Here is a 14,814-nt window from a genome sequence, read left to right on the forward strand (position 1 = left end):
GCAACCCTTCTTATCAATGGGATAGGGGAAGAGTTAGAATAATTGTCCAGGCCCATGCCTTTTGCTGTTTTCACCCCCTGATGCTGACTGTCTTTAGCTTCTGTACTGTCAGTAAACTTAAGAACCAGGCCTTGGGCAAAGATTTGCCAAAGCCAGAGAAGCTATCTTGTTTTGCATGGAACTCAGAACAATTCTTGTTTATCTGCCAAAAAGACTGAGGTCTGGGGCTTCTGTTTTTCAGATCAGTACCTTCACTCAACATTTTTGATGTTTGACTTGAATGAAATGAAGATAATTATTTTTTGCAGTTTGAGGGAAAGTTATTTTATTTCTGAATACTGTTTTTGACTTCTAAACAAAGCCAAAGGACTTGGGACTTCTATTTAAAATTTTTGTTTAACTTCTAAAGGATCTTCTTATTATGAATAAACAGAAATTTTGAGATCTACTACAGATCTTGTGTGTAGTTCCATCAGTTTCCACACTTCTACCACTATTTAGGGTAACTCTGGAGTTGCCTAATGACTGGGGTTTTTTTTTAAGTGATTACTCAGGTGACCAGACTAGTGTAGGTAAACTGAGGAGTGAGGTAATTTGGCAGATTGAGGTTGAACATGCAGTTGGTCAGAAAAAAATTTGTAAGGCATTGAAAACCTAATTTTAATATTTTATTTGTATTTTTCATTCCTGAATGAAATATTTGACAGCAAAGTAACTGATACGATGTCTCTCTTGGATGGCATTTCTGAAGCCAGGAAGTATTTATTTGTTTCTGGTTGTTGAATCATGGTTCCTTTGTAACTATGACTGATACTGCTTTATCCATTTTTACTCTAACAATTTATTTTTACTAAATGGAGATGCCCTAATTCATGGTGAAGAAAATTCTCCTTTGGTACATCAAGCATAGTGATGCTGAAGACTTGTCTTAGTTATTGTATGTATTTCACTGGTGGGTGGGAGTGGAAATGTGTGTGAAAACCTTTTTCAGCAGACATCTCATGCCCCTAAAAGTAAGGGTTTGTATTTAGCTTGAGGCTGACTGCAGACCTCCCAAGGATGTTGAGATCAAGGCTGTCCGTGGCTTCGGAGGCATTAGCTTTTGAGACTGTAACAAGTTGACATTATTTGTTACTCAACTGTTTGGAAACTTTAAAGTAAAAATTCAGTCATCGTCTCTAGTGGTTGGATGTGGATTTTTTTCCCCATTTTTTATTGAGGAGTCTTTTGCGTGGTCTCAGAGATGTTAATTCAGTTCTGCTTCTCAAAATATACATCTAAAAATTCATATTAAATTTCTTCTAGCCACTTTGTGATCTGCATATCTTTTCATGAATTACGTAAGAGAGAGCTACTTCATTTAGCTGTTTTTTTCCTGCTATCATCAAATGTAGGGCTGGAGGATGGCCTTTGCATGTAACAGTAGGCTTGTTGCTGTTCTTTGCTGTAATTTCAGTGATCAATACAGCTTTTAAGAGGCAGTTTTAAAGACTCTGCTGCAAGCAACTATTAAATGTCTTTTGGCATTGAGTTCAGTAATTCAGAGATTAAACAAGGTCTTTGAAAAATGGGTATCCATAAGATATATCTGTCAGATGTGCAAGAATATGCCTGGAAATAATATAACCTAAAAATTTTAATAAAATTACTAATACATGTATATGCTTAAAAACTCCTCTATTCTATGCCTTCCTCATAGTACTTGTGTGTGCAAGGTTCAGTTTATTACAAAGCTTTAAAAAAAATTAAATTTATGTAGATGGGACAGTTGAACTACTTCTAGGCAGGAAGTTTGTGTAGCATGCAACAATATGTGGAGTTGATAACCAGCACTGTAGTCAACTGGTTGCATATAAAAATGGCTTTCTTACTATACTGGAAAAGGTAGGGAACCAGAGCCACAAATTCTTCTTTCAAATGTTACTTTAACAATGTATTTAACTGGATTTTTAAAAAGGCTTCTGACTAAAGTCTTGAGCACACCGACTATTTAGAAGCTATAAGCTTGTGCAATACATTATACATTAACATTGACAAACTTTTTTTGGTACATAAAAGTAAAGAAATGCAAGTAGTGGCATGTGGCTCAGCTGAACAAGATGGCTAAACTGATCTAAGAGTTTACTGACACCAAAAAGGAGCAGGCTGTGCTCTACTGCCTTTCATGTGCTGAATTTGGTGCTCACCTAGCTCAGCTGCTAATGTGAGAGAAAACCATCTTGACTAATGTTTCTCCAGATTGGCACAATGAGTCAATTCAGCAAAGCATTAGATGAATGCCAGAGCAATGCAAGAGAGATGGAGGCCTGTTACTGAGCAAAAGGGAGCAGGATTAGCCCCCTTGAACAGCAGAAAAATCTTAAATCGCTTAAGCTTGTCTTGTCTGACTGCACTCCTAATATAGAGTTCTGAGTATAACACTTTCTTCCCCCTCCCTCTAGCCCAAGCACTCCTCCTACAAGGCAAGCTGAATATCAACTTAAGCATTTTTGTTTCAACACAACAGGAAGCCGACAAGATCTTGAATTGTGAGAAAATTCATCTATGAAATTCTTAAACAGAAATAATTTGGAAATTACTCAGGTGCTATCTCATGACAGTGTGATTAGTACAGACTAACCGAGAGAGGCTTCTCTACTAAATATAACTAACACCTTCTAACTAACTGAACCTGTTCCTGTCTAAGCTGATATATTAGCTATACCATTTGTTTGAAGTTAAAGCTACTGGAAGCTAACTTTTCAAAAAATGTTCAGGACAGGCTCATTTAGTTCACAGTGAATTCTGTAGGTAATTGGCCTTGCAAGACTCTTGGTCTGACACAGCAGAGCACTTCTTTTGAATGATGGAATCTTCTTTTAATGAATCTGGTATTTATTATTGTACCTGAAATTTTAGAGATGTTCTTTTGGACTGTAGTAATACACTGTACAATACATGTTGAACATCCACTGCTAGCTTGAGCCTTAAGATGGGAACAAGATGGCGTTAATATAAATCAACACAACTTTCTTGTGCATGTGTTTTGTAGCTTTCTCCATTTCTTTTGAGAAAAGAAACTTGTCATCACCTGAATTAGTGGAACTTGTGTTTCTAACACTTTATCTTTTTATCCAGATTCCTTTCCAAATATCATCATACCCTTTCATCCAAGATACTCTGTGACATCCCTGCTTCAACCTGTGTTGCTGTTGCTCTGTGACTTTATGCATCTGTATTGCTTGCTGTCTGCTGCCAAGAAGGAAAATAAACATTTCATAGACTTCTGCCTTTGCAGAATCACCAATTCCATTTTAGTGTGGCAGTTGCTCTTACTACTACAACTTCTGTGAAAGTTGTTCTTAAAACTTCTGTCGAATATTGTCAAAAGTAGTCATTTGCACTACAAATTCCTGGGAGCAGAGTGCCATTGATCTAAATAAAAACCTGAAGTGGCTGCCAGAGCAGGCAAGGCCTGTTCTGTGCTGGGTTTTTCATTTATCACCTTTGTGCCACCTGACCTCTGCCTCAAAAGCTTGTTTCCTTTCTCTTCTGTGGCGCGTATCTCCGGTACCTATACAGCTTTTTCCTAATGTACATTGTCCTTTGAGTCCCCTGGGTCTGGCCATTGCTGCCCCTTCCCCTCCCACATGTGTATGGGCTAAGGCCTGAAGTGGCCTGTGAATCGAGCGGAGGGAAGCTGGGACTTGAGCTGTTCCTCCAGTAATGCTGCTTGTGTTTGTGTACCTGGTCCAGGGTCCTTTCCAGGTCCAGAGCCCTGCATGTGAGAGCTGGGCTCGGCTGTCTCTTGCCAGAGCCCTGCTTTGTAATATGCTCATATGCTTTTAGTTCTGTGGCCTCCTACACTCCATGGCATAGCGCTGTATTCACAGGCTGCATGCATCCTGCAGCTCTCCATACTCCTGGGCCCCTCTGGGGTAGAGTTGCAGGCTCGGGGCAGATGTTTCACTTTTCCCTTCTATAATTGTGCTGCTGCCTCTGCCATCATAAACCAGACCAGCAGAGGGATGTTGGCAAGGATTCAGGGCGTGTGATTACATGTACCCAAACAGGGGTTTATTCCATTGGTTCAGCTCCCACCACCAGAGGAAATCATCTGGTTCCCTGGGTGAAAAAATCAGACCATCCCTGATGGAACCCATCAGTTCTGTTCATTTATAATGGGTATTAAAGCTGCATAAACCATACAGTGACTGCTCATAATCTGTTAAGAGAGCTAATTCTTTACGCCCATCATAAAACTTAAGTTTTCAGATCTGAGAAAACAGTAGTGTTTGAAAGCAATATCCATAATTAACAGTGTTAAGAATAGATGAAGATGGTCTGGCATGCATAACACAATGACTGCTGGTGTGGCTGTCCTGGTAAACTTCCACAGCTCATGGGCATCCTCTGGAGTTTTTCCTGATTACAAACCAAAATAAATGACTTCAGCAAAATTACTTCTCTCCCATTTCACCCCAGCCTAGATGGATATATGGCAATGTTTGTGTTTGGTGCTTAATCATAAATATACTTCTGTAAATCGTATTTTGCTCCCATTTAACACCTTAGGAATTAGGGAATATTTTTTTACTTTGTTGTAAAGTGCATATGAAAAGTGGTCTGTTTTTAGAACTTTTCATGTCTTAAGAGGAAGTCTCTGCTGTTTTGAGTGTCGGTCTGTGATTTCCAGTCTTTGCAAAGGACTGAACACTAATGTTTTTAGCATGCAAAACACTTGTTTTAATTACTTCTATTTTCAACTGAATGAAATTAAAGATAACATTTTCTTCTACTCCTTCATTTGAAGCTAAGAACTTGACTGGAAGATGTAATGTTTTGCTTTTCTGATGTATGATTAAATATTGTGACAATGGGCCAGGTGTGTTATTTGTTCCACTTGAAATGTACATGTTGAATAGTAGATATTCAGAAAAGAAAATAGCATGCTTCTTGTTGTGATGCTGGTAAAAATGATGGATTTTTTTGAAGGGGCAAGAGTGTGAAGGTAGTCTATATAATAAAGGCTAAAAATACAAGATGGAACTTACAGTAGCTCTTAAACTACTTGCTTAGAATATGTAATTTGGAATACTTATATCCTTAGCAAACACTTGGAAATTTCATGACCTTTAAATGCTTTTGAACAGTTTTGAATTATTATCTCAACAATTTAAATGTATATGAGAGAAGTGCATTTTTTATTTTAAGATTAATCTTATTCAATTTTGCCAATTTAAGCAGAGAAGTTTACTGGAAAATGTTTTAATCCAATTTCTTTTTCATTTGGCTGTAGATGAGTTACACCAGATGCCTGCATTCTCATAAATGTTTGCTTTGCCTGTTTCAGTGATCGCTGTGGAGAAGACCCAAACCAGAAAGTAATCCATGGGGTTATTAACTCCTTTGTTCATGTTGAACAGTATAAGAAAAAATTCCCCCTAAAGGTAGATGCACATTTCTGGTTATGTATTTTAAATTTTGAATGTCAGTCTAGTACATGCATTATTTTTCCTTTAAAAAAAATTCTCTCTTATAGTTTTATCAGGAAATTTTTGAGTGTCCTTTTCTGAATGAAACAGGGGAGTATTATAAACAAGAAGCTTCAAACTTATTGCAAGAGTCAAATTGCTCGCAGTACATGGAGAAGGTAAGAGATTCTTCAATACACGTGCAATAATTAAAATCATTTTACTGATGATACGTGTTGTCCTTTACAGTTCTCATAGTTGTTCTTTGTATAATGCTTTCATGCAATTGAAATGACACTTTTTAGTGATATGGTTAATCTGAACATAAACTGCAAACCTTGCTATGGATGGACAGTCAGTATCAAAGTATTTCATAATAAATGATGAATCAGTGTCTTGAAAAGTAAAAAAAAAAAAAAGAAAAAAGACAAAAATTAAAACACACATCAAGTTGATCAGAATTACTTCCTCACTTCCGTATTTTCTTTTAGTTTGGAGTAGGGTAACAGAGTTCTAGCATTATGTGGTTAGAGAAGACTCTAACAACCTTTGTTGTTGCAAAGCATTATTAAAAATTGCATAGGTGGATTTTCTTTCATTTTGCTTTGTGGTGTATGAAGTTATGTTGTGGTTGAATTATTTGTCATTCTTATACCTTGTTTGAGAAAACAAAGATTGGTACAACACTAGGAGTCAGTTCTTGGTCCTGTACTGTCCACACTAGCAAGGTAGAAGAGTTGAGAAGAGGGCTGTGAAATTGCTTTTAAGCTAATGGTTGCACACTTGTGGTGTAATTCAGGGACAGGCTAAGACTTAAACAAAACCGAAAGCAATTTTGCCTATCATTAGCAGTCTGCAACTGGATTACTCTCCCTAGACTCCCCTCATATTCACAGGATGTAAGTGCTTTTATGGCAGTATTCATATGACTTACCTTATGATAAAGCCTATTTCCTTCATTGAGTTATAAAAAGAATTCTTATTAGTAGCTCAGATGTACTCCTGTACCTATTGAGCAGATGCTTATGCACAAGCAGATAGATTTGGAACAGTAAAGTGATTCTTAGAGTTCTTTTTTTATTAGGTATTGTGGTAAAACTGTCTCAGAAGTAATAAGAAGTATGATAAGAGAAATTGGGAAGGACTGGTCACAAAGTTAAAGGGAACAAGAAATTCTGAGATGAGAACTATGGAATCCTGTTAGACATCTAATAATGACAGAGCTTAGTACTCGGACTAGATTATATTCATTGAGAAATAGCCTGATTCAGAAGAACAATTTAATTTTTCAGCATCCTGCACAAGATCTTTTGTAACTTTATTTCTTATTCTTGTGTCTCATTCTCCGTACATACACTGGTTGTATATTCTGGTTCTATATTGGTTGACAGTGTTTCTTCAGCTCGCAGTTTAAACTCTTGTCTGCAGGTTTTAGGTAGATTAAAAGATGAAGAAATGCGATGTCGGAAGTACTTGCATCCCAGTTCGTATGTCAAAGTGAGTCATGAATGCCAACAGAGGATGGTAGCTGATCACTTGCAGTTTCTACATGCAGAATGTCACAATATTATCAGACAAGAGAAAAGAAATGGTAAGTCTCATCGGTCACAAAAAGAGTGAAATGGGCTTTGTTTTATTCATTTTGCATTGCAATTTCCTGTCTTTTTTCAATTACCTTCTGTGCACGTAAGCATTTTCAACTAATGTTACTTATCTAGAAATCCCCATTGAAGCCTGGATGACATTTTTCTTTTGTCATGTAATTCATTTTTATTCTTCCAAGTATATAGTCAAAACCTTCTTTTTACTGTTAACAGCCCTTCTTTCAGCTAATGCTCTTTCTCTTTCCTTGTCTTAGTCAGCCTAAAAACACACTGAAGTCCTGTGTCCTGTAGAATTGATCATATTTTATGCTTGTGTTTTCATTTGTAAGCCAATGGCTCTGTCTTTACAGATTTCTTCATCATCACTTAACAGGTCAGGCTTACAAAATATTTTGGCTTCTTTTCATAGCCATTTTTTATGGTCCTGAGTCTTCTGTGACCTCTCATCCCAAATCCTTTTTACAGAAGGAGATGCTCTTATAGTTATATTCCCTGCCTGACTAAAAAAACCATGCTTCCTGATGACTACATGGCTCTTACCCTTGAAAGAATGCTTAGTCTTGCATGGAAGATGGTATCTTATGTGAAACAAATTATTTTTCACAGTCAAACTCAAATTGTATCTAGTAATAGTGTGTTCTGTTTCCAGGGAATTTTTCAAGTTTGACCAGAGCTTGGATCTGTTTTGTTTGGTTTCTTTTTTTGGGCTGTGAGGAGGCGAAATATAATAAAAATAGCAGTTGCTTGTTTAGAGCTTTTCTAACCTGAGAGAAATTTCAAGCTACCACTGGAGGCAAACAAAAAGTGAAGAAGATACCTAAACTGATTTTATTCAGCTACTGCTAAGGGAGATATAGGGAGGCCAAGGTTTAAAATAAACTGGCACACTATTTCTCCACACTAGTCCACCTCTCTTCTTGGAGTCTCTCCTAAAGAAGCAGTACTGGAAGAGTGAGGAAGTCACAATGGAAGACTCAGTAAATACTGATAATAGCCCTACTCTTTCATTTTTTTCTTTTGTCAGTGATCCAGTGTATGTTAATTTTTTCTTTCAAAACATTTGATCTCGTCTCAGTCTTTTAAAAGTTCTGTGTGAAATTATGATACTGTATTAAGTGTTAATTTTTAGTGTTTCTAAGCGTACTCTATAAAAATGTATCTCTGTTACAGACATGGCAAATATGTATACTCTACTTCGTGCTGTGTCAAGTGGTTTACCTCATATGATTCAGGAACTACAAAACCATATCTATGATGAGGGCCTTAGAGCAACCAGCAATCTTTCTCAGGAAAACGTGAGTTTAAACAGGCAGCTGAAATGACTATTTGATTAACATTCTTGATTAAGTGTTTGCCCTTTTCCTGTTAGTCTATCCTGGTTTTTTTCCTTTAATTTTGCCTATATAAAATTGGTTTGGAACATGATAGATAAATTATAACTTCTCATCAGCATGGTTAGCTGTGCCACACTTACCTGTTCTGAGAGTTGATTGTTGTAATTGTTGTGATCTAACCAGAAACTACTGCAGCTAGATATTTGTCATTGTTTGCTTAATACTGTCAGGGCAAGAAGGTCCTTCTGTTCCGTGTATGTATTTTTTTCCTGAATTTCTCTTAAGCCAGTGGCATTTGCTGTTCTGGTATGTTAGGAACCAGTGATTCCATTTTGTAAAGACTTGATATCCTGTCGTGATTTCAGTGTGGTGGTTTTCATAATGGCTTTGTAGTCTCATATTGTCATTTCTGAAAATTACTGAAAATATTATATCTTATTTATTTTCCTAAAGTGTGTTAAACTTTTTTCAGTTCATGTCTATTTAAATTACTCAATTCCATTTTTGTTTCTCCAGCATTGCTGTTCAGAGACAAACAACAAGCTTTCATTTGACATTGTATTTGTGCATGTGTACATCTTGCTGTCTCGATCTGTGCTCGCTTTAGAATGCTGACTTTAGCCATCCAGTGTTTCTGTCTATAATAATACATAAACACAAGCTGTTGTACATTCACTCTTACTGACTGCACAGGAATGCTTACTGTTCTGTGACTCCTCTGTGCTTACTGAAAAGGGACTGAAGTCTTTAGTAGTGTAGTTTGCTTTCAAATTATTTTTAGGTTTATTGAAATTACTCTTTCAAACTAGTGGTTTCTACGCAGGGAAATAAATACAGACCCATGAGGGTGATGACAATTCACAACCTTATGTAGATAATTTGAAAGTGTGAAATACTTGTTCTATTGTATAAATTACGTGCTTTAAAACATTTTTAATGTGTGACCTGAGAATGCACTTGGGGAGGGAGTCATGCCGCAGAGCCAGTGCCTTGCATGCTGTTGCACTTGTGCCTTTCAGCTTGTCTATGTAGGGACCCCTCCAGCTCATGTCAGTCGTTTCTATACAGAATGTGATGCTGGAATGTAGTGCACGAAATTCAGTTGGTAACTGTCCAGTGTAGGAAAATGCAAAGGGATTGTCCAGATTTTCTGTCTCTGAAGTCACTGTGTAGAAGCAACAGTTTATTATATCAGTTGCTTGATTGCTGTATTTATGTTAGCATTAATGATTTTTGAAAAGGCTATTAAAGGATTTTAGGGCATGTTGGGAAAAATTAGATGGCGTGAGAGCAGTATAGACTCAAATCTAGGTTGGATAGCAGGACTGTAAATGTAGCCTAGACTTTTTATTTCCAAAATGTGCTCTAACACTGTAGTGTGAGAGTTAACAGCAATGCAGAATCTATCCTCTCAAAACTCACTGTAGTATTAACTTTTATAAAAAAGAACAACTAGGAAAAAATCTACAACTAATGTAGATATGTTTGTGTTAGCTACTACTACTTTTTTCACTAACTGGCTTTCTGTTCTATCTACCTTCTTTAGATGCCAACTCAGTTTGTGGAGTCAGTTTTGGAAGTACATAGTAAATTTGTTCAACTCATCAACACTGTTTTGAATGGTGATCAACACTTTATGAGTGCCCTTGATAAGGTAACTTTTACTTAAGTAACCAAAGCAGTGGAAAACAAAATCCAGGACACTGTTTCAGGCTCACCAAAATTCTTTGAGACATCACATGTTCAAAGATAGTTCATATCCAGTTTTTCTAGTTTAGAAATGCAATGGAACAAAAGACAATCTGATGCTAGGAGAAAAGATGTATACAAAGGAAACCACTTTATGCTTAAACTTTTTCTGAAAGAAAGACCTTTATTTTTCTTTTCATCATATTTTGAAACAAAAATGGTGCTGATCCGTTTAGTGTAAGTATAAGTGAAGATAATAAATAGACAACTGGTGGGGTTTGGGAGGTTTGGTAATTTTTATATGCATTTGAACTTGAGTTTGCTTGCTGAGATAAGGTTTATCTCTGAATGCTCATAGAATCTTTGTTTAGATTTTTTAAGTTGACTACAAAGAATACCTGGAAACTTACTTCAATCACTGTCACAATAGGTAACTTTTTCCAGGAGAGAGCTACACTTGAATTTAAATTATATAGGGAAAGAGGCTTGCTGCTCTTTAATTTGAAATGCATAGCCATGCAGGTATTCAAGATAACAGTTCTAATTATCATAAATTTTAATAATAATCATTATTAATTATAAATAATAAATAGCTTTCCTTTCTATAATTTCCTGTCACAGGATGCATGCATATAGTTCATTGCTCTTTTGTGCTGTTTACAGTAGTTGCAGTTTGTAGTTAGGGTCAGAGTCTAAGCTTTGATGATTTTCAGCTAAGGTTAATCTGAAAAGGCATAACGGAGAAGGTGACAGTGATAGTACCAACAGTAGTTACCCATCTGTATTTGTGACATTGATAAAATAATTATTTAGCATTTTAAAACAAATACTTATTTCAATACCAAATACATTTCTCTCTCCATTGCAATTAATGTCATGTACCAGAAGGTGGAGTAACACAAGACTGAGAACTTCATTTGTTGGCGCGTGGGCAACTTACTTTTTATTAAATACATCAGTTCTTCACTTCAGTGATCTTTCTTACAATAAATACTTAAAATATTAATCTGCTGTTAATTTTTCATGGTGGATATCAAAACTGCTATTGCTGCCTCCAGTATTATTGCAAAAGAGTGCTCCAAGCTTTAAAGAGTTTCCTGCTTCTTCTCAAGTCATGCATTCTTTTCTCACAGGAATTCTAGGGACCTATTATCAAATTTTGTAATGTTGAGGTATTGTACAGAAGAGTTCCTTGTCAGTTTGTCTTTATAATAATAACAACAATATTTTCCTTTTACAGAGGAACTATAATTCCTAGGAACTATGATCACGCAGTATTTTTGGTTCACTCTTAGTTTACAGTGTTAACTTAAATGTGACGTAGTTTAGAAACTCGATAATTCTGATAATATTTTTTTCATTTCTAAGCTGCCATTATCTCTTTCCTTTTTAATCGTATTCAACTTTTCTTCAGCCACCATATTGTTTGTGCTCTACTGCTTCAAATTTCCACTTTCAACAATGTATTTTTCTCCTCTTCAGTGTATGAAAAAATCCCACAACCAAGAGCACTTTCATTTCTTACTGTTATGAACACACCATATAAGTTTTTCAGCTTAACATACATGCTGCTGATGTGCTGCTGCTCAAATCTACTTTATCTGCACTTATTCCTAAGTTTCTTTCCATCCGTTCTTTTGGACCATAATATTACTGTATATCTAAATCTTCATACTTAAGTGAAGTTTCTAATCACAACTTAATTTGTTCTTCTGTTTTCTGTAATTAATTTTTCTTCCTCTACTCTTTCACTTTTACTTAACTCTCAACTTAAAAATGTTTAACAACCAAATCCTCGCAGAACAGTAATTTAAATCTTTTTGTTAATTGTTTCTTTTTTGATCCCCTTTTGTGTAGTTCAGTTTTATAGGATCTCAGATGGTCTTTGCCCTGAGCATTTTCTCGATTTTTTTTCAAATTTCATTTAAAAAAAGGTTTAAGTCATTGACAATTTTTCTCTTTGCTGCATGTTCCTGTGTAGGCTTTGACATCAGTAGTCAACTATCGGGAGCCCAAGTCGATCTGCAAAGCACCTGAGTTGGTAAGTGATACACACAGAAAATGATAATTCTTGTATATAACCAACAAATTAATTGCCATAGGGTCCTTCCCATGCATATCACACTGGGTCACATTCAGGTGTGTATTTCAGTAGTAACAGCTTAAGCTGCGCACACATTTTGTGAGTGTACAAAATTGCTATGATTCTAATTTTTGATGTAGACTGTATTTTCTGTGGATGTGAATGTATAGTTTGCCCACGAATACAGCCCTTGTACAGAATGTGAGACTGTAGACTGTGACTTATTTTGTGTTCGAACTATTGTAGAAGTTTGCAAATACCTTGGCATGCCTTTGTTCTCAAGCTTGGCAAGTAGGTTTGGGTTTGATTTTTCTTTTTCTAATTTGAGCTGGCCAAATACTGTGACAACTTGTTAAAGAAATCAGCAAAAGGAATGACAGAGAATGAAGTTGAAGACAAGCTGACAAGTTTCATTACTGTTTTCAAATACATTGATGACAAAGATGTATTCCAAAAGGTAACTTTATATATTCAGTAAAGGTTAAAATGTTACATTTAAAGCATGGTTGAAGAATGTGGTTGTGCTTCATAAAATCCTCATCTCTGTTTTTTTTTAATGCAGTTCTATGCCAGAATGTTGGCAAAAAGATTAATTCATGGTTTGTCTATGTCTATGGATTCTGAAGAAGCAATGATAAATAAACTAAAGGTAAGGTAATATTCTTCTAACGCAGAATGAACAAATGTAGGAGTATGTAGTGTTGAGAGGGAGCAGCAGAGGGTGCCAGAGGTATCTTAGCAATTGGTAAATCTGTTTCCAATAGCTGAAAGGAAAAACTAGTTTTTTGGTAGTCTGTGAAAGATAAAAGTCTGAGTATCTCCTAGGCATTTGAGGTTTTTATGAGGTTTTGGGTAGTTTTATTAGCTGTGTTCAAATAATTCATATTAACATCATAAAACTACCAAGGACTTTCATAAACATGTCTTTCAATTTTATAAAGCAATATCGTTCACATAGGTCAATGTATATAAAATGAAACTAAGATAAACATGATGATTTTGTTTTACAGTGTTTGTTTTTTATTGAAACTAGTGTTTTCTGTAAATATGACGACACTTCTGCTGACTAGATTTTCATATTGTATTAGTGAGGGAACATAATTTATACAATGAGTACTGTTTTGACTCTGAAACCTGTTAAAATATTTCTTCACAGCAAGCCTGTGGTTATGAATTTACCAGCAAGCTCCATCGAATGTATACAGACATGAGTGTTAGTGCTGATCTCAACAATAAATTCAACAACTTTATCAAAAACCAGGACACAGTCATTGATTTGGGAATTAGTTTTCAGATATATGTTCTACAGGTACTAATGTATGTTTATTACTGCTGAGTTATTTGTACTTATTTTTGATGTTTTGATAACAAGTGTACAGTTTTTCTAATTATGAATACTTCTTTATATGGAAACTGATGGCATGTGATTGCTGTGAAAATGCTTACTCTCCTAGTGTTTCATTGTAAAATTAACCCACTAGGTCCCTAAACAATAGGGATATAAAATGTCAGTCTCAATTAATTCCTCAGTGGGGTATGCAGAAGGTGCAGTAAAAAATGATCAGTAAAACTTCCAGAGTCAATTGATTGTCTTATGAAATAATGTACACTATACATCCATTTAAGAGTGTTATTTTTTTCTTGATACATATGTTGTATAAAAATGTAATTGTTTTTTTTTTTCCAATACTTTTAGGCTGGTGCATGGCCTCTAACTCAGGCTCCTTCTTCTACATTTGCAATTCCTCAGGAACTGGAAAAAAGTGTACAGATGGTAGGTTAGTAGGAGGCTTCCTGTAAACATGTGGAAAATGTATAATAACTCCCAATGAAAGATCATTGTTCTAACAGAGAAAAACTCGAGCTTCTTTATTTTGATTGTAAATCATGACTGTCGTGTTTCCAGTCCGTATGAAATGTGGAAGGGTTGCCCAAATACTTTACTGAATTTTTGTATGTATTTGCATAGCTTTTTCACATCTCTCTTCTACACTTTGTGATTCCTGAGAGAGATGCTAATAAATAAGATCAAATGAACTAGGTTGGTTCTTAGCTTCAAATCCAACTCCTAATATTTAGATAGAAGAAGATTCTGTTTGTAATATTAAATCTGAACGGTCTTAATAGGAGATTAAGATGCAAATACAGGTTTCTTGTTCCCTGTTTCATAGAAGCTGTTCTAAGTCATGGTTTGTGCAAACTTCTTTAAAGCTAATTTTTTGACTCAAAGCAGTAAAAATTTTACTTTAGCCAAATATTTTGTTCTTATGTAATTATTTCTGCTTTGTAGAGGTGGAGTATTTTGTTGCTTTTGATTATATTGTTTTATTCTAAATGTTACTTGTACAATGTTTGTTAAAATACAAAATATTTGTGTTGAGCTTTGCTAAGGTGTATTTAATGGTGAAGTACAATTTAGGCAATACAAATTTTGTATTATTGGACATAAGAAGAGGGGGGAGTCTTTGAAAATTGTCTGACAATGCCTTTATTTACTGTCCAATTTGATCATTGGACCCATGGAGAGAGTTCTCTTAAAATTCTGGCAAGGATTGAGAAAGAAAGAAGAAATTTTTTTGCAATTGCACTCCAAAATACGTGGGTACCTCTGTAACTGGGCCACCTGTTCAGCAGCTTTTTCTGAGAATCCT

At 35.6% G+C, this 14,814-nt stretch overlaps 1 protein-coding gene across 4 annotated transcripts in view; it reads left to right on the forward strand.

Annotated features, from left to right (window-relative positions):
• Positions 1-14,814, forward strand: part of CUL2 (cullin 2) — a 46,288-nt gene that overhangs the window by 18,445 nt on the left and 13,029 nt on the right. For 3 of the 4 annotated variants that reach the window (XM_048290390.1, XM_048290321.1, XM_048290433.1), the window contains exons 7-17: positions 2,442-2,528; positions 5,333-5,429; positions 5,522-5,632; positions 6,882-7,044; positions 8,228-8,352; positions 9,938-10,045; positions 12,062-12,121; positions 12,492-12,620; positions 12,726-12,812; positions 13,320-13,472; positions 13,860-13,937. In XM_048290390.1, the coding sequence (XP_048146347.1) occupies positions 2,442-2,528; positions 5,333-5,429; positions 5,522-5,632; positions 6,882-7,044; positions 8,228-8,352; positions 9,938-10,045; positions 12,062-12,121; positions 12,492-12,620; positions 12,726-12,812; positions 13,320-13,472; positions 13,860-13,937 (1,198 nt within the window). The remainder of the gene's footprint in view (positions 1-2,441; positions 2,529-5,332; positions 5,430-5,521; positions 5,633-6,881; positions 7,045-8,227; positions 8,353-9,937; positions 10,046-12,061; positions 12,122-12,491; positions 12,621-12,725; positions 12,813-13,319; positions 13,473-13,859; positions 13,938-14,814) is intronic. The other variant, XM_048290463.1, reaches the window with a different exon arrangement.

The sequence above is a fragment of the Corvus hawaiiensis genome, chromosome 1 (assembly GCF_020740725.1).
Source record: "Corvus hawaiiensis isolate bCorHaw1 chromosome 1, bCorHaw1.pri.cur, whole genome shotgun sequence".
Lineage (NCBI taxonomy): Eukaryota > Metazoa > Chordata > Aves > Passeriformes > Corvidae > Corvus > Corvus hawaiiensis.